The sequence below is a fragment of the Urocitellus parryii genome, chromosome 9, assembly GCF_045843805.1.
Source record: "Urocitellus parryii isolate mUroPar1 chromosome 9, mUroPar1.hap1, whole genome shotgun sequence".
In the NCBI taxonomy this organism is placed as follows: domain Eukaryota; kingdom Metazoa; phylum Chordata; class Mammalia; order Rodentia; family Sciuridae; genus Urocitellus; species Urocitellus parryii.
This window is the reverse complement of record NC_135539.1, coordinates 95,866,566-95,887,232: the sequence shown is the minus strand read 5'-3', so window position 1 is coordinate 95,887,232 and position 20,667 is coordinate 95,866,566. Positions and strand designations below refer to the sequence as shown.

The 20,667-nt window shown below is 39.6% G+C and overlaps 1 protein-coding gene across 1 annotated transcript; it reads left to right on the top strand.

Moving 5' to 3' along the window:
- Positions 1-4: 4 nt before the first annotated feature.
- On the top strand, positions 5-18,915 carry LOC144256908 (uncharacterized). The gene is made up of 2 exons (XM_077802712.1): positions 5-540; positions 18,611-18,915. The coding sequence occupies exons 1-2, from the start codon at positions 283-285 to the stop codon at positions 18,677-18,679; spliced, it is 327 nt and encodes a 108-aa protein (XP_077658838.1). The 5' UTR covers positions 5-282; the 3' UTR covers positions 18,680-18,915.
- The last annotated feature ends 1,752 nt before the right edge of the window (positions 18,916-20,667 follow it).

The window sequence follows — 20,667 nt, the reverse complement described above, 5'->3', positions numbered from 1 at the left end:
CAGGACAGGAGGGTGGGGGTGAGTGGAGGGGAGGAGGAGGGGGAGAAGGAGGATCCGGGCCCTTTCCCCCCCCCCTCCCGGAGGCAGCTCAGGGTGCGCGGCCCGGGGGTCGCGCCGGGGGCGCCGCGGGGCAGCTGCGGGGGCGCGGGGCCCGCCGCTGGGCTGAGCCCCGACGGTGGCGGCGGCGGCGGCGGGCGGCAGTGGAGGCAGCTGCCGCCTCTGTCCTCGGGTCCGCTCCGCTCTGCTCCCTGGTGTGTTGATTCTTCCCCCAGCTGCTGCCTAATGGAGTCCAGGCGCTCGCGTCACAGGAAATGCCTATACTGCCCTCCTCACTCACTTCCGGTGGCAGGTATGGAACCTATAGGGGGCCTGTCACCCGGCACGTGTGCCGGGGGCAGGCCCGGGGGTGAGGAGAGGGATACCTGCGGGTCGCCGGGGTCCGACCCGACCCCGACCCCTACCTCGGCTTGCCGCTGGTTTCGGCCCCGGCCCCGCTCGGGCCTCTCCTCCGGCGCCCTGGCGGGGCCGGCTCGGCGAGCAGTAAGTTCGTGGCCGCCCTCCGAGGCCGGGCGTGCACAGGATGGCAGAGTTCGCGTGCGTGCGTGCTTGTGTACACCAGTGTGACCTAGAAATGTAAGATGTGCGGTGGGACTGCAGTTTCACTGTCACAGGCCGAAGGTGTGGGTAGAGCAGATGGCCAGGTTTGGTAGCAGAAACTTCCAGGCACCGGGATGTGGTAGGCCTCTGCTGACTGGCTTAATGCATTATATCCAGGACTGAAACCAGGATTAACCAAGTTTTTCATAAGAGGATGGAAAAACTTGAATTTACACAGCCAAGTGCTACTACACACAGTTGCTTTACCCGGGGCCATCCCAGGAGGTTTGAGATGTTGAGCAAAGTAGACTCTGCTCCACCGTTGGAAGATAAAATCTTTAGGAGCATAACTGATGGCAGAAAAAGTCACAGAAAGGCAGAGATTGTATGAAGTAGGGGAGGGACTTTGCTTTAGTTCTCCACACTTTGTTAGCATTTTCCCAAGCACCACCTCCTCCCTTCTAGCTACCTCTTATTGAGTCACTGCCCAGTTCAGGGAGCAGTATCACAGAGCAAGCAGGTACCTCCAAAATATGCATTTAGATCCAAGCTTGAAATTTTCAAGTGACCGGTGAGGCTTCTTTGCCCTTGTGACTTACTAACATGGAATGTAGAAATGAAGTAACATATGGCTGAATCTTAATCATTGGTGAATAGATGGTCTATATGACCCCCAGTTTACATGTATGTTGTTATACATTGTTTAAAATTTTTTGGAAGTTTGAAAAATCTTTCTTTAAAGTAGTTTCCCTGTGGAAAAGACTGACTGAAGTAATACATCTTATATCCCCAAATTTACAATATCAACTTTAATTTGGAGGTCTTTGGAAGTAGTTCTTTTTAAATTTAGAGGTATAATTCAAATGATGCTGATGAGAAATTAGTAAAGAATTTTGAGCTCTCTCAACCTTTAGATTGAAAGAAGGGAGAAGACAACAAGGCAGGATCTTACAGAGATTTAGCTTTGCAGTTCTCATCTCTTAAATATGCTTCCAGGTGGCAACTTTAATTGCAAGGTGACTCACGTACAATATTTATATTCACCTGAGACAGACCTGAGTTCTAGTCAAGGTTCACAGGGCACTGTCACTGTATCCAGCAAAGCCAGAATTACTAGACAGTTAACACATTTAGAGATCTCTGTTTGTATATTAACTGTAGAGGCCTTATTATTAAAAGGTTGTTATTGTTTAGGCAAAATATACTTTTTGCAGAATGGTTTGTAGTAATTTATTAGACCCCTAGCAACACTGAGAATGAATAAAGTCTGTAGATTCATTCTGAATAGTCTATAGCTTTCCTATAAAGGAAATAATCACTTAGCTACAGACCAGGCCTACACTTCATTAGCAAAAGAAGAAAGAGGAAAGGAAGAAGAAACTGGATTCTGTTGCTATCTAAACTCAATATGTATATCCCACTTTTCTTACTTTTAGATGACAAGATTGCTTTCATTAGAATTCTGAATTTCTCAAGTCCATGTGTGCTTATATTTTTCTTTAGACAAAAACAGACTGGGAACTTTTTGTCTGAATTCTAGGTCTTTTCAGAGCCAGGTTTCAGGTCTACTTGCAAATGGATAATTTTGAAATACCATTCTACACATTCAGAAACTTTCAGTAATACTGTATTCCTGCAAGATAAAATCCAAAATCAAATCCACAGATTGATTTCAACTTTAGTCTTTTTGACTTTCTCACTCTTTAAAGACTTCTATTATTTTTTCTTTTTAATTAACACATGATGATGGTACATATTTATGGAGAAGTTTTATCTCTTATTGATCGTCTTTATGAACCTTTCACTACTGTTCCCCAAATATGCTGGGCTTATTTTTCTGAATCTTTGGTTCCACCTTCCCATCTTTTCTCCACTGTCTGATTCCAGTTAATCCTTCAAAACTCAGCTCATTTCAGACCTCTTCTGAGAAGCCTTTCCTGACTTCCAGCCTCCATCCGTCATTGAGAGTATCATATATTAGGACCCACAATCATGAAGACTGCTTGTAATGTAACTTGCTGAGACCTATTCTCCAAGCCATCAGAACCTTTGGATACCTTTGTTCCCCTGACTTGCTTTCCCCTTTTCATTCTCATCCTGGAAAAGATTAAGTTGGGTTTAGGAATAAAGGTAAAATTGTCTTGTAGGAAAAAGAAATTGAAGATATATTTTGATATTTGATTAAATTCATTTCTGTACTGTTTTAACAGAACTCTGACCAACCAACCCTATGCTGGGTTCCAAATAAGAACCTAAATGTCCAAAAATATTTAGGCAAAGGCTTTCAGGTGTATCACTCTCCTCCAGGGATGCAGTATCCAATTGACTTCTGTTGCCTTTCCACCTCTAAAATATCTGTGAAGTATGTGTATATGAGATTCCCAAGTAGTGTATAAATTCTGTGAATGCAGGATCTGTGTACTCATCCAAGCCAGTATTTTTCAGACTGTGGGTCATGACCCATTTGTGAGTCATAAAATCAATTTTTATTTTAAGAAGTAAAGTGGAAAAGTACAAAAACATAGAAAATATTCAAATAAACCACCCATAGGAGGGATGATTATTATTTTGTGAAACTTTTGTTTCAGTGACAGATATATGTCTATGCTTTACAAGGTAAAATATGTTTCTTTTGTAGGTCATTCTCAAAGTTTGAAAAACACTCATCTATAGTCAGTCCTGATTGACTCAAAGACAGCTCAAGAAATAGGTGTTAGATATACAAATGACACTTCATTGGACTGTTCATTGTAAAAAGTAAAAGCTATTAGATTTTAAAAAGTGAAGATAGTGTGGGTGTTTATAATAAAACGTGAAGCCAAATTTTCACAAACCTTTGTAAAACTTATAGAGAGTTATTTTTCTGTTAAGATATAAGTTTAAAGCCTGGGAATATATACCTTAGTGGTAGAGCACTTGCCTAGCATGGGGGAGTCCCTGGGTTCAATCCCCAGCACGGCAAAATAAATAAATTAATTAAAAATAAATATAATTATATATAAAATAAATATAATTATATATAAAATATTTAAGTGTATACCTCAGCCTAGCATTTAATACCAATTTATTTAATTTCTGTTAGGAAGAGATGTTTTTCAGAAACTCAGGTATCCTGAGAAAGGGATATATTTATGTATAGTTTCATTTCTAGTTTTTCTTTAAGGTAAAATTGGCAAGCTAGACTTGTTGGACTTGGTGGGTTTGGAAGTATTAGGGAATGGATTTGAGAGCATTCTTAGAGTCAGAATACTTAGTCAGCTGATTGTCCTTTGGCAAGTCATTTAACTTTGTTGCTCCTCAGACACATCATGTTTTACGTAGGGACAATGACACCAGGTAGCTTGTCTGATAGAGTTGATGTGGGGGTCAAGTGAAATCACAAATAGAACAAATACTTGTAATATTTCACTATGTTTAATTGTTTCAAGATAAATTTAAGTCCTTCAAAATTTAAAAAGAATTTGAGAGGGATGAGGATGTAACTCAGTGGTAGAGTGCTTGCCTGCATGCTTAAGGCCCTGGGTTCAAGCCCAACTCTGCAGTCAACCAGTCAATCAATACATGATTCGACACAGCTAAGTGCAAAGGTATGAGATAGTTTTAATATTATCAGTATTTCTGAGCTGTGGACTGTAGTCACTTTCCTATTCTGTTACTTAGCTGTGTTCTTATGTAGCTTTAGGCAGACAACTCTGAATGTCATGCTTCATATTGGTCTTCCATGAGGGGATAAAGGCACAGTAACCTGGCAATTTTACCTACTGTTCCATGCATCTCTCCTGCTCTTTCTTACCTCCCAAAAACATTTGATTCATGCCATGAGCATTCAGTGTACTCCTGTACTCAGTAGTTGGGGTGGCAAACCAGGTATATCTCTGTGCAAACCCAGGACGAATTTCTGCTTTACAGTCAGAAGTGAACAGGTATTCACCTCCCTCTCATCTGAAAATGGTCCTTTTCTCAATATCCATCTCAAGCTGTTCCTGAGATCCACTTGGCATAAATAACAATGTCTTGGGAAGTTTTTTGAAGGAATCAGAATGGACCATAGAAATAAGATTCATTTTTTTCCTACCATACTGCTGGTATAGACTGCTTGGAGTAGTTTGTAATTGCTGGACTGACTTTGTGGTAGGGTTACACTAAAAAAACACATGTAACATTAACCTCTGGGTTCAAAGATATTCACTGAAGCATTGTTTGTTTGTAAGAGCAAAAAGAAAATGGTAATCACAATGTGCTGATAAGTACATAGTGGCAAAATATGTTATTAAGTAAAAAATGCATGTTACAAAACATTGTGTATAATATGATGCATTTTGGTGACTGAATAAATACATATGCCCATATTTTTTCCTGGTAGGACAGAAAAGCATAAACAGTGGTTTACCTTTGGGTAAAGGACTGGGATAACAAAGTTCTTATTTTTCATTTTATGCTTTTCCTCAGTGTTTGTATTTTCCACTATATAAATGTATTTTTAAAAATTGTCAACAGAGTTTATTTGAGTTATGAAGATTACAGATAATTTTACTTTCTTTTTTTGTATTAATGTTATGCTTTTAAAGCCCTCACCTTTTTAAAAGAACACTCAAAAAACCATCCAAATATTCATGAAAACTTATTCATAATAAAAACAGATAAAGCAATGCTGTGCATATTTTATTGACATTAAGTGTATTTTTTTTAAAAAAATCTCCTTTTTATCACCTGTACCTCCTGTATTCTCAGACTGCTGTCTCTATACATATATAACCCATCTCTCATTTGGTTAAATTCATCTGGGGAATAAAGGGCAAAAAGACATTCCTATTTATTAACTGAAAAGTAGGTAAATAATTAATAGCCCTGGGAGTCTCTGCATAGACTGTAGACAACAGGCCCTTTGGGCAGTCTTCCTCATTCTTATTTTCAAATGTACTAGTTATCCCTCTGGAATTATGATAATCATAAATAATAATGGAAAAATGCAATTATGACTATTAAGTTCTAATTATTATGAAGAAAATATGTATACACAGGCCATATAGAGACGACAGACCAATGATTAGACACTTAAAACTGAAAAAATTTAAAGACTGTAGTAGATAGTTACATATAAAAAATTATTGAAAGGATATCTGGATTTCTTCAGTTCAGCCTTTTTATCTTGTTAAGGGTGTAACTCAATGGTAGAGTGCATGCATAGCATTCTAAAAGTTCTGGAGTTCAATCCCCAGCATCTAAATAAATTAATCATTTTAAATTGTGCTCTTTAGTAAGTAATAGTAAATATATAGGCAAGTATGAACTATAATAGCCTAAATTTGAAAAAAATTGTTGAATAAAAGGCCATGAATGCCAATATTAACAACATAAAAGTAAAACAATACTGTGCTTCCTGAGGCAAGTAGAACAGTGTTGGGCTAAATCAGACTAGTGGAGTTTTAGCGACTTTTAATACTAGTGGAGTTTGCCTCTTCACACATAAAAGCCAGCTTTCTCCTTACATTTCTAAAAGATGAGGATGTCCATTTTTTGTTATCCCTTTGACCTCTTATCTCAGAATGTCTTTTTCTCATATCCCCAACTTATCAACAAATGCTATGGCATAGAAATAGTTGTGTTCATAAGGTTTAGCCAGAGTTTCTACACTGTGCTTGTCACTTTGTTTTTTAGTGGCCATTTGTACCATTCTTATCCTTTCCTGTGATGATAGATATCCACAGTGGAGCTTCTTAGTATAAAATAATACTAAGAGCTAACACTCTGGGGCAGGCATTATTCTACGTGTTTTATACATATTGTACTATTTTAATTTTCCATTAATCTTGAGGGTTCTACAATATCTTAACCTCTACAGATGATAAGTTGAAGCACAGAAAATTTGAGGTCATATAACTGGTTGTGTGGCAGAATTGGGTGCACAGGCTTCAAAACAGGTGCTCAACCCCTCCAATACATTACTTTTCAGAGATGGCTGGTGGTAGACTCTGAAAGGAAGCCGTTATTTAGTTCTGTAGGTGTTAAAAGAAGAAATGGAACAAATTTTGTAAGTTAAATTTTGAACTTAGCCCTTTTGTGTGCATGAAGCCTTATCCCCTTACCTTTGAAGCCTGCATCATTTCATCAGCCAAATGAGTAGTAGATAAGTGAACCCTTAAGGGATACTAAAAGGTTTTCTTTCCTTCAGAAGCTATCACATGGGGGTGCCTTATCAAAGATATAGTTTATTTCTCCAAGAAGTCCTTGTTGAAATGCAGACATTCTGCCTAACAGGGGTAGTAGAGCAAGCTAGGTATAACCTGGAGATTTGTTGATTTAGGACACTACATCTAGATGTGGCAAATGACAGCAAGAAGGAATAAGTGAATTTTCTTTCCTTGTGAGTTAGGAAAGCACCCAAAACTGGAGTTCCTGAGAGACACATTACATCCCGAGGCCCTAGCCAGGTTTATTTTTTGCAACCACTTTCATCTATCTAATGAGGATTTCTAAACTATAATAGTCGAGGATCCTGGAATAAGAGCCAGACTTGATTTATTCAGGGATTTCATACTTGGTTATTTTACTCTGTTAGCAGTTTTAGCCAGCCATTGTCAGGGGAAGCCACCAATACCTAAGTGAGATGAGGCTAGATAGTATGAGCTTGATATATAGGGACTTGACAGAAAAGGTCAGCTTAGGGAGGCTGTAGGAATCTACTGCTTGCTGGGGGGAGGGCGTGAAAACTAGGCTACAAGGTATTATTTTAATTACAACATACTTCTATTTCAATATGCAGCTCTAAAAGATAACAACTCTTTAAAAACATTGTTGCAATACCCTTGTAACCCCTAAAAAATTAATAATCCCTTAATTATCAAATATGCAGTTAGTGCTCAAATTTCTCCAACTGTCTCACAATTTTTTTTTTAACAGTTGGCTTGTATGAAGTAGGAGCCAAACAAGGCCCACACATTTCATTTAGTTGAAGTGTTTAAGTCTCTTTCTTTTTTAAGTTAAAGTAACATACATAGAGAAGAGTATATAAATTTGTAAGTGTACAACTCAGTTTCCTGTGAAATCAGCACTCAGGTCATGAAATAGAATGCTGCCAGGATCCAGTGGCATCTTATTGTAGTTTTAATTTGCATTTATCTGATGACTAATGATGTTGAGCATGTGTGTGTGTGTGTGTGTGTATAGACACACATATACTTAATTTTTTCCATTTGTATGCTCTCTTTTATGAAGTTCTTTTTCAAGTCTTTAGTCTCTCATCATTTTTTTTTTTTTTTGGTACCAGTGATTGAACTCAGGGGTGCTTAACCACTGACCCATATCCCCAACCCTTTTTTTGTATTTTATTTAGAGACAGTTCTCACTGAGTGGCTTAGCGCCTCACCATTGCTGAGGCTGGCTTTAAACTGGCCATTCTCCTGCCTCAGCCTCCTGAGCCACTGGGATTACAGGTGTGTGCCACCACACCCAGCTCCACTCATCCACTTTTAAGATTTCATTGATTTGTGGAATTCAGTGGGGGATATGAGTCCTTGGTTAGATGTGTATACTGCAAACTTATTCTCCCATTGTGTGGTTTGCTTTCATTCTTAATGGTATCTTGATGAGCAGAAGTTCTCTAATGAAATCCAGTTTATCAATTGTTCCCTTTATGGTTTGTGCTTTTTGTATCTTACTTTAGAAGTCATTCCTCATCCTCAAGGGCATGAAGATATTCTCCTATGTTATCCTCTAGAAGTTTCAGTGTTTTGCCTTTTACTTTATGTCTGCAGTCCTGAGTTTTGTGACCAATGTAAGGTAGGGGTCACTCTGCATTGTTTATCCATAATGGATATCCAGTTGATACACCTTACAGTAAAAAACAAAACAAAACAAAAACACTCATTTTGTCTCTGTTCTGTAGTGAGGTCATTAGAGGACTGTACAGTATACTTTTATTTCTAACCTCTCTGCTTTATTCCATGGGTCTATTCAAGAATCTATATGCATAAGTAAAGAAAAATGTGTGCTAATTCCATGCTGACCTCATTGCTGTAATTTTGTAACTTTTACTATCTGGTAGTATAAGTAACTTTTTCTTTAAGATTGTCTTGGCCCTTTCTTTGTGTTTCTTTAAAATGTAGAATCATCTTATTGATTTCCACAAAAAAAAAATTGCTGTGAATTTGATTGGAATCGCAATAAATTTGTAGCTCAATTTGGGAAGAACAAACATCTTTGTTTTTTATCTAGGAATTTTTGTATCTGGGAGTAAGGTATATTTCTCTACTTTGATAGGTCTCCCTTAATGTCATATTTAATTTTTTTCATGGTTTTCTGTGTAGAAATCTCACACAATTTTCTAGATTTATTCCTAGGTATTGGGATTTTTTTGATACTAATGTAAATGTTATCATGTTTGAAATTTTATTTTCCTCTTCCTGTTCTAATGCTAAGACTATTGACAAGTAATTTCATCATCAAAGGCAAACTAAAAGCTCATAGCAGGGCTATTCTTTAGTTTTGAATTTAGTATGTTTTGACAAATTATATTTGCTTTTCACCTCCAAATAACAATACAGCTGATATCTCAATCTTTGTAAGTATTAGACTTAAACTCTCTCTTTGGCAGAATTGGGAAGAGGGGGCTCCAGAAATCCATTTAGAAGGAATGAAGGAGTCTCCTGGGCAGAGCTCATCCTCTGGGAACTAGAGCCAAGCTGGACCCACTTGACCTTGTAACAAAGCCCTAAGGGAGAGAGCTCTAGAGACCGTGTGGTGTCTGTCACTCATTTGTCTTCCAGTCTGGGTATCTATGGACTCATGTCTCATTGCAGTCCTTGGAGGCTGATCTTATAAGAAGCAGGGGGTGGGGGGCTTTGAGTAGAAATGTAAAGAATTACTTGAGCAGTAATTTCAGAAAACACTGGATATAAGCTTTACTGCTTTTTTTTTTTTTAAAGAGTGAGAGACAGTGAGAGAGAGGGAGAGAGAGAGAGAATTTTTAATATTTATTTTTTAGTATTTGGCGGACACAACATCTTTGTGGTGCTGAGGATTGAACCCGGGCTGCACGCATGCCAGACGAGCGCGCTACCGCTTGAGCCACATCCCCAGCCCAGCTTTACTGCTTTGTTACCCTTTGATATCATATCACAGAAGGAGGGAAGACATTGTCCTTTACTTTGTACAGAACTCTTATAGTTTTGACACCTTATTGCAGGACCTACCAAAGCCATCGCCAGGGCCAGCAGCAATAGTAGTTATGGGAATCTATTTATTGAGTGATTGCTAGGTACCAGTCACTATTCTAACTGCTCTATAAATATTAACTCATTTAATCATCATAACTACCCCCATGATGAGGTTAGATAATGTTATTTAGAAAAAATAAAAGCAGAAACTGAGGCACAGAGAGGCTAAATAGCTTGCCCAAGGTTACAGAGCCCATATGTGGAAAAGCTGGGATTCGAACCTAAACTGGCAGGTTACAGAGTCTGTGCTTTTTACATTATATAGCCTTTTAGGTGATCACAGCAAGTGAGGGCCACAGGAGGAAGAAAGGGATAAAGTCGGGGGGGTCCTTGCAGAATGCCTTGCTAGGTAGCCAGTTGTATTTGATCTTCAGCACCTTTGAGATATCCTTTGAGTACAGAAATATCTTGAGATAGGGATGGGGCTACTTTAGAAGGGGCTGGGGGCTACATTAGCAGTTAAGATCCAGAGAAGTGAAACACAGGTGAGATAATCATAACTTGATCTTAGAGCAGATTTATAGACTTAAGAAATGTAACATCCATTGATTTTTCAATTTTATCACCTTAAAATTTCCTTAGAGTAAGTGGAGTCATGACTTCTTGTCTGTTCTTTCTCTGAGGCGACAGGCACATCTATATTTAGACGGATAGTCATGCTTCTGTGGCGATGGACCAGTGTGTGCCTCCAAAAATGGCCGTGCATTGAAACAACGAGTATCTCCATGGACAGAAAAATTATCAACATTGTAGATTGGATGTACACACAGCAGAAGGATTTCTACACAAATTTACTTATGAAGCAGATAAACTAGCATTTGTGCTAGGAACATAGATGACCACTTAGGCCACTGTCCATGAGTTTATGGAAGCAAACAAGCTCAGATTTGGCTGCATCACAAATAGAATGAATCTAGGGCTTCAGAGGCCTGATGCACCAGAACCATTCGTTCTGATGAAGAACATCAAAATTTTCCCCACTGACATGAACCAGAAACTTGGATTTTTTTTAACCCCATCTTTTCTTTCCCTCCCACATCTCATGTGTCACCAAGCTCTATTGATTCTGTCCTTTAAATAGCTTTTAAATCTGGCTCCTCTTTTCTACCTCTGTTGCTACTAATAGTTTGTATCCTTTACATTTTTTTCACCTGCATTAGACAACAGCCTCCTAAATTCTTTGTTCTTTTCTATAATTAGTTACCTTCACTGCCACCAAGATTATCTTCATAAGGCATAAATCCATTATGTCACTTCCCTACTTAAAACTGTTTTGATGGCTCTCATTGCTGAGAGGATAAAAACAAATGTCCAGGGGTTTAAGAGCTATCCATGCCTCACTTTCATCACCCCCATCTTTTCCACTTCCTCGAACCAGTTATGCTAGACCTCTGGGGTTCTGGGAACCCAGGGACCACTTTCAGACTTGGTGCCTCTGTTGTTATTTTCCTCAGTGCCTTGTCTGCCATCCCTGCCTCACTCTTGTCCTTTTGGCCACCTCTGCCTTTCCTTGGAGATTGTCCTCACACTCTCTTGGGGAGAAGTCTTGATACCCTTCCACAAGCATTCTCACCCTTGTACCCTGAGAAGGTCTGGCTTCCCTTGTAGACTGTGGGGCTCTTGAGGAATATCTTGTTCCTCGTCATATTCTCAGTTTGCTGTGGGCACTTTGTGGATATTTGCTGAATGGTTTCTCCATCCATCCAACCCTCCAACCATTATTTCAACTAATATTTTTGAGTACTTCCTGTATTCAAGGCACTGTTCTAGTAGGTGCTGCAAATATGCGGTGGACAAGAAACATTCTTAATTCCATGGAGCTTATATTCTTAGAAATTCATCCAAGTTTATATTCTAATCTTATATTTTGTCTTCTAGGGAACACAGGCAATAAAGAAAGAAATAGGAACTATTTCAGGTGGTGTGGGGTAATAGGCAGAGGATTAAGGTAGGGTCATAGGACATAGTGTGTGGATAGGCACTTTATTTTAGAAAGTCAGGGAGAACCTCTCTAAGGGGGATTTTTGAGCCTGAGATATGAATGAATTGTTCTTGTGAAGATCAGGATGATATGCATTTCAGGCAGAAGAAACAGATAATGCAAAGGCCTTATGATAAGGACAAGCTGACTTTTGGAATAAGCACTCTAGTTAACTAAAGTTAGGACAGGAATAGAGCACAGTGAAGAAAATGCCTGTAAGGGAGATGGAACCAAACAGATAGATAGTAGCTGGTTTGGGGGCCAAAGGTAATTTACTGTTTAAAACATACTAGATATTTATTGGCAGCTGTCAGTAGCAAAATAAAAAGGCCCTGTTGTTCATAACTGATACACAAAAACACTTAGGAATGTAGGTGCCAAATACCTTTCTCAGTGTCACTTGGAGCCAAGCTCTCTGTGTCAAGATGGCCTGTGTGAAGAAATCACCTGCTTTTAATTTGCTTGGGTTTCCATTGTTCTTTGGGCCTTCACTTTGTTTAAGCCACAGGGTTGATAAAGCCACAAGAATGTGAACACTTTCATTTGTTCTGAAATGTGCTCACTTTAACCTTTACAGTGGGAAAAGCTTTTAATTTACCCATCCTTCAGTATTTGCCTGCTTAATATTTTTATTTCCTTTCTTTGCTTCCTGAAGCACATGTGCCAATCAGAAATCCTGTGTACTCTTGTGCAGGGCAAGCCATGTGCTTGTGTACACACAGGCCATGGTGGGGCATCATATCAGAAAAGCTGTTCCTAGTATAGTTGGCTCAAGTGGGAGGCCACTATGTGGCAACTACAAAGCTCATCACAGGTAGGCTGAACATTGAACTTGCCAAGCAGGAGTTGTGGCTTGGGACAACCTGTTGATCAACTTTGTTCTGACCCACAATGTTCCCTTGAAACCCTGGGGTTGGGTTCAGAAGACCCAAAAGAGTTCTGTTTCATAGAGAGATTCTCCTTGCTACAGAGGTAATGTATGGGAGATACACAATTTTTATTTCCCCCAGTGGAAGTGTGGGTGTCATATGGGAAAGCTGGTCTGATAAAAATGTTCATATTATTGTGGTTATATTAATCAAGTAGCTTGGCCATACCAAGACCATGTCTAGACAGCATAATAGAACCCACCATGGCTCAATTGTCTGGTTTTTTTTTTTTTAATTTTATTTTCCATTGTATTATATTCTTGGTTATTTTTGTGGGAATTGACCATCTAGAAAAGTTATTTAGTCATATGTTATAGTAATTTAGGATTAAAAGGAATTTTGAACCTCTAAACTTTCATACAAGGTAAATGAGGCCCAGAATGATTAAGTATCTTGCTCAAGGGAAGAGATTGGGTTGCTGTCACAGCTGGCTCTACTAGTCTGGGGTTCCTGACTTCCAGGATGGTTTGTCTATCCCTAGTCATGTTGCCTCTAATTAATACAGGGAGGTAGAAAAGTGGACCAGATGAAAAAATATTTAAAGCTCATAGTCCATGTTTAAAAATTCAGAGATTAAGGGCTCGGGTTGTGTGGCTCAGCGGTGGAGCACTTGCCTTGCATGTGCAAGGCGCTGGGTTCGATCCTCAGCACTACATAAAAATAAATTAGTAAAATAAATATTTTGTGTCCAACTACAACTAAAAAAGAAATATTTTTTAAAAATCTAAAGATTACACAAAAGAATCTGAATTTCTAGTTTTTTCTTTTCAAAGATTTGGGTCCAGACTTTCGCAAGACAAACTGTTGATATTGACAGTAGCTTCTGATTTTAGGCAGAATGTGCACACTCCAGTTTATCATAGTCTCCACTACTTACTCCGTATTGCTTCCTAGATATGGAGGTTGACTGCCAGTTACTACTTATGGTCAAACGTGCACTGTAGAGTTTCTGATAGAATTAAGAAAAAAGTGAAGTATTTCTCATACCCATGTAGGCTGTATTTCAAGAAGAAATGAATGTTTTAAAAAGTAAAGTATTTCAGGGCCAAAGGATACAGCTCAAGACAATATTATGAAACAAATCTATTTAGCACCTTTAGGCATTAAAAGTTGCAGCTTTTGTCAAAATCTTAACAACATAATCAGAAGAAATTTGGGTACATCTTTTTACTGTGAGATTGTGGTACACCTTTGACAAAAATTTGAAAGTACATTTTTCATGGTGTGGAGAGGAAACAGTGGAAGAAACAGAAGAAACAGGACTCTTGTCTGTTTTTCCCCTTATCCTAGAACTATTAAGACATGTGATCAGTTTGCTTAGACACTGAATCAAGTTACCCAAAAAGGTTGTGTAGTAAGAATCTTTTCATGTTAACTACTTTCAATGGGGTCATCTTGAAATGTTCTGATAATCATGGCAGCACAGCTACTGGCAAAGTCAGAACTGAGAGCTAGCTCTGTGCTGTTTGCTGAAGTAACAGTGAAATAGCTTGAAGGAAATGCACCATATTACTCTAGAAATAAAGTACAAATAACGTCCCACAAACAGCTCCTTGAGTAAAAGGTGTCATTCTTTCCCCACCCCACTATTGTGAAAAATATACCATTTATAGGCCCATTTCTATTCATGAGTTTTGGATTTTTTTTTTTTGTCTCCAATTCTGCCTATACTTAACCCCCACCAACTAATGTTTCTGTTGCAAAGCCAGAAGTCTCTGTAAGGTTAAAAATAATTTTGCTATATTGTGTTGAACATAATTGAAATGTCATGAGCCATCTAGAGAGCAGAAGAACCAGTTCTCTCTTGTTGCCATTGGTGTAGTCTGTTTGCTTTTCTCGGCCCTCACTGAAGCTTGAGCTGAGAAACCTGGTGAGGAATGTTTCCTCTGGCGTTTCGACAGGCACAGCTATTTGTCACTGCCTCAGAAGCTGCTTGGCTGCAGGTGAGGAAGGCTGCCCTTATGGGAGGGATAATTATGGTCAAGGACCTGTCTGAACTTTCGGCTGGCCTTGCTCTGTGCCCAGACTGATATCTGATGCAGGAAGTCTTCTCTTAAATTCATATTCATGTTCATATTCATGATTTTCTTACTCTCTAGAAAGGACACTACCTCAGGTCCTGGTGAAGAGACTGGATATTCTGAAGCAGGCCTTTGGCTTGGCTTAATGCAGGGTTGGGAGGTGGTGTCTCTTGTGGAAGAAGGATTAAGTAGAGGGAGGAGTCATTGTCATTAGGATACCCATACACAAAACTGAACATGACTGCTCACCTCACTGACTCACTATCTGAAGCATGATTAACCTGGAAGGGGAGGGGCAAGCAGATATTTGATTCAGTGGAGTGGGTACCAGAATTCCTTCCCTTTCCACCCCCACACCTTATTGATTACTCCTTTTCCAGAGGACCTGGAGGCCTAGAAATCCTGACTGGTAAAGTCTGTCTTGGCCTGGTGAAACCCTTGTCATTTGGCCCCACAGAGTAGAACTTGTGATTGAGAACAAGAGGTCTGGATGCTCTTTGACTTAGCAAGAACCTGGTAAACAGTGACTAAACAATGACTTCAGTGCCCAGAGGGGAGGCCCGTCATTAACTTGGCCTCTTTGAGAAACTCAGAGATGGATTAGGGTGCTATTGGATTGGCTTAGTGTAACCTTCATCAAGAAGAGCATGTCCAAGGAATTGGTCAGGGATAGAATATGGATAGCATTATGAGAGATTATTTTTTTGTTCTATACTTTGTATATCATAAATAATCGGATAATTGCCATATCTGTATTGGCCACATCGAAGCAATAGTTATTATTCCAGTCATGGTAAATTAATGTAGATCCCAATATAAACATTGTTTTACCCCCTTTTTATTTTTATATGAGGCATTTGGCTTGTACATTATGTTGGAAACATCAAACATCATGTGTAGTCATTTGAATATGAATACCACTTATGTTTTAATAATAATTGGCATTTTTAATATGTGTATGGCAGCACCACAGGTGTGTCATTTTAAATTATGGTATAGCATTTAAAGCGTATAGTGACTAAAATAATTACTGTTGCTTTATGTGGCCTATATAGGATATACCAGTTTAGCAGATTTGGTCATTTAGCACACATAAAAAGGTTACCTTAATTTGCCTCTCAAAAACCATGGAGATCACAAGTCTCAAGTAGAATTAAAATTTCCTTAACATTGTCCATAAAGTCTTTTATCTCTTCCTGTCTCCTTATACCACATCCTGCCGTTTTGTGCAAGGGTGGTGTTTCTACACAGTAAAGTTCCATCCATGAAAAGCCCCAATACATAGTGGGTCTGAATCCTGTCTAATCCTTTCCCCAGCCCTGTGGCCCAGAAGTGGGATGTCGTCCAGGGAACAGCCTAGATAAGTGCCAGCTGTGACATGGTGCAAGAATTCTCTTTTCTTTTTGATATTCTTCTGTTATGCCATCCCAAGGAAGAGGTTTGCTCATTCTTGAGCCCCTCCTTGCAAGAGGCTGTGTTGTAACCACCTCCCATCCCCCTCTCTCCTGGGATGGATGTTGGTGATCCTAGAAGATACAGGATGAGGCTTGCCCCAGGAGTCTCCTGGCGTCCTCCACAGTGTGTTGACTCTAGAGGAGTTGGGTGCAGGGAGTCAGCCAGAGTGAGCAGCAAGGGAAGAAAGCAATGTAACTCACCCTGGGCGACAGCCTGTGAAGGGAACATCTCTTCCCTGTGCTGTAGTGTAGAGATTGGATGCTTCTAGGTCAGCAGCTTGTCAGGCCTGGTAAAGAAAGTATGTGAGGAGTCAATAGGAAGTGAGCAAGAGGCGTGGCGTTTCAGGTTAAATAGGAAGAGCTTCTACACATAGAACTGGATTTTTAAAATAAAGATGGCTGTAGCTGAACCTCCTATTGTTTGTGTCCCACTCATCTGATCTCCCAGCTTGGTATAAGAGAAATGGCTCTGGCTTCCATAAGTTGCCTTGCAGCTAGCTGTAGGAGGACCAACCATGCATAGCCATTTTTATATTTCCCATGTAAAATTTAACAGTGTTTTAACAGAGCTTTTCTTAAGATCAAAGAGTACCTGACTGAATAAGATTCCGTGTGTGGTCTGAGAATTTAATATTTGTTTCCTGTGGCTCCTTTTATTCCCCCCCCACAGTTCCAAGTAAGTGAAATATTGGGCCAAAGGGCCAAAGAATCCTGTTTAGGGAGGAATCTTGCCTTCCTCTCCAGCCACGCACTTTTCCCTTCTTGTAACTTTCCAGTCGTCATTTGGGTAATACTGTTGGTAATTCTGACACCTGGTGGTCGTTTAAAAAACTGCTCTCTGGAAGAGCTGAATGTTCACTTTTATTGTTTTTAGTTGTTTTAGTTTTCTGCTTCCAAATTCAATGTAAGACACATTTTATAGATTAGAGAGTATTATTATTAATTAAATTGCTTATAAGTAAATAAATACATTCTATGGTATACATTTGGATAGACAGAAATTTTAAATATTTTTAGTTGTAGATGGACACAGTACCTTTATTTAATTTATTTATTTTTATGTTGTGCTGAGGATTGAACCCAGTGCGAAGCAAGTGATCCACCACTGAGCTACAACCCCAGCCCGTGGATAGAAAATTTTTAGATAGATTAGAAACTATATATGGTGGTCCCTGGAGAGTGCAGCTAGGTGTGGAGGCAAGGAAAACTTATTTCACTTTGTACCTTGTAGTTCTCTCTGAAATATGTCTTAAGCAAAAATAATGTATTGTTCTAATAATTATAGTTAAGTACCACACTTGAGCAGGAGGCCTAGAAGTCTACTAGAAGTCAAGCTCCTAGACTCTCCTTCCTTTATATCCAAGGACCTGTAGTGTATTTGTGTATTTCAAGGGAGTGGAATGGCTGGAGTCACTCTGCTCATTCACTGATGGTGGCAGAGGGGGCCCAGAGCTGAGTTGGAATGATATTTGGGGAGTAGTGTGGCCAGAGTGCCAACGCCCAGACAAACTCCTTGGGTGGTCAGTAGCAAAGGCATCCATGCTCCTCTCTGTGTTGACTTCTCAGGATTGGGCTGCCTGCTCTGCAAAGGGCTCCCATCCCTCCAAGTCCTTGATGCCTCCCAGGTGTAAGGCCATCAGGAGCTAGTCTCACCAGGCCTGGCAAGGTAGTTGCTTCTGGCTCTTGACACCAAGGAGCAGGGTTAAAGGCGGATGTGGCCTGTAGTTGGCTGGCAGGAAAGCCATGTCTGATGAAAGCAACCATCCTTTGATTCCCCTGTGTGCTCTGTTTGATTCCAACAGTACTGGACAAACTTTCCACTACCATTTCTTACCAATGATAATACTTTTATTTTGTTGAAAAATTACCACTCCCCCCCCCACCAAGTACTGGGGATTGAATCCAAGGTAGTTCTACCCCTGGGCTACATCCCTGTCCCTGAGACATTACCACTTTGTAAGTGTGTGCTCAGGGACAGCATGCCTTCTTCTTGTCCCCCCACCCCTAAATTCCCTGGCTCACTCCAGGTATCCCATAAACACTGGAGAGTGAGAGACTGAGTATACTCAGAGGAAGCTGAAGGTATTCTCAGGCAGAGCATTAGTAGGGTCTCCCAGGACTTTTCTGGGGCCACTGTGAGGAGAGGCCCTGCCTGTGCTTGTAATGCAGTCCCTGAAGGCTGGGGCCAGAACATAGGAGGGGTGCTCTTTTGTAGCAGCTTTTCAGGGAAAGGAAAATCTCAGCACCAGGCTCAATAATGGGGTCCTCATATCCACATTTTAGCTGCAGGAATCAGCTCTTTTCATGTTATGGGAAAGGGTCCCGGTTTCCATCATCTCTGACTCCAAACGGCTATATTCTTATTGAGGTGACCTACCTCTCTATCTCTCACAGCCTGGCTTTTATCTTCCAGGATGATCAGGGCAGCTCCTTGCCTCCCTCCTACTATTCAGATCCAAGAGCTTTAGCAGATATCATGTGACCTTGAGGATGGAAGTCACGTGCTAGAGGAGACAAGAAGGTTGAGATCCTGATGACTTCATAGACCTGCTAAAACAGTTCCTGACTGTTCACTCCTGGCCTTTATACAGTGAAGAGAATGAGTCCTTGCATGTAAACAACTGGGTTTTCTATTCCATGCAGCTGAATTTGATTAAAACAGATAATGTGACCCTTAGTGACATCCAAGTGTTCTTCTGTTCTCATTAATACTATGAAAAAAGGAGCAAATATTTCTTAATAAAGAATAGAAATAACATGATTTGAATCTCTGGTGAGGCATTTCTTCTGATAGAATTCTACACAGTATACAGTAGGTCTGTGCTATCTTTCTTAGAATTTTTGAATTTGAAGTCTTTTCCAGGGTGGGAGTAGGGTGAAGTTGGATTTTCATATAACTTCTGTTTATGAAAATAGTGTAATAAGAGGAAATAAGGACTTAGAGGGGAGAGTTGGATTCTCTGATTCCTTTTGTAAAACGCATATTTGGAGCTTGTGCAGAGCACTGGTCCTGAGTTCAGAAAAAGCAGCTGGAGTAGGGGACCCTAGGTTCAGTTCCTCTGAGCATCCTGAATGGCAAGGCAGAGGGTACTTGGAGAGTTAGTCATGTGACCACACTTATTGTAGTCTTCTTTTCTTTTCTTTCTTTTCTTTTCTTTTTTTTTTTTTGGTGGTATTGGGGATTGAACTCAGAGGCCCACTAACACTGAGCTACATCCTGAGCCCTTTTTGGGCTTAAATTTTTAAGAAGCATCTTGATAGTTTTGGCAAAGTGGTTATACCATTTTAAATTCCTATCAACTATGTAGGATGGTTCCAGTTTCTCAACATCCTTGTCAATGCTTAGGATAATCAGTCTTTTTAATTTTAACCACTATAATAGGTTTGTAGTGAGATTTAATTGGGACTTTAATTTTTATTTTCATAATGCATTTTGTGCATATTTGCCATATAAATATCATCTTCAGTCAAGTATCCATACTGTATGGTGAAAAGAATTTTGTTAAAATCCTTTGCCTACTTTTACAATTGAATTCTTCTTGATAGTTTTTGAATTATTTTTTGGTACTGGGGATTGAACTCAGGGACACTGGACCACTGAGCCATATCCCTGCCCTTTTTATATTTTATTTTCAGGCAGCATCTGACTAAGTTGCATAGGGCCTTGGTAAGTTGCTGAGGTTGACTTTGAACTTGCAGTCCTCCTGCCTCAACCTCCTAAGCCTGGGATTACAGGCTTGCACCACTGTACCAGGCTTGATAAGAATAAAAAATATATTGGGCTGGGGATGTGGCTCAAGCGGTAGCACGCTCGCCTGGTATGCCTGCGGCCTGGGTTCGATCCTCAGCACCACATACCAACAAAGATGTTGTGTCCGCCGAGAACTAAAAAATAAATATTAAAAATTCTCTCTCTCTCTCTAAAAAAAAATATATATATATATATATTTCATGTGTTAACTTCTTGAACATATATAATACAGTCATAATAACTATTTTTTATGTCTTTGGCTATTTATTCTAACATCTGGGTCAGTTCTGGGACAGTTTTTCTTGATTGATCATTCTCATAAAGGGTCAGCTTCTTCTATTTCTTTGTATGCCTGGCAATCTTTGATTGGATATTATACATTGTTAATTTCATCATGTTGAATGCCAGATATTTTTATATTCCTATTAATACTTTTGAGATTTGTACTGGGATGAACTTAAGTTTATTGGAAACAGTCTTTTGTTATATACTCATCCTTGGTTCATAAGCTTTGTATGAAGCCACTCTCAGCTTCTCCATATTGGGCCAATCTAGTGCATCTTTAAAATAGTGGCTTTTCTTTATCATTCAGAACCCCTCAGTTTGAGCAAGAATGCTCTTAGGTTGTAACAGGAGGATCTTTCTCTTTTTTTCCTTGAGCCTTCTTGGAATCTTATAGCTACTGATCAACAGCAGAAAAGAAGCTCCTTCATAGATGA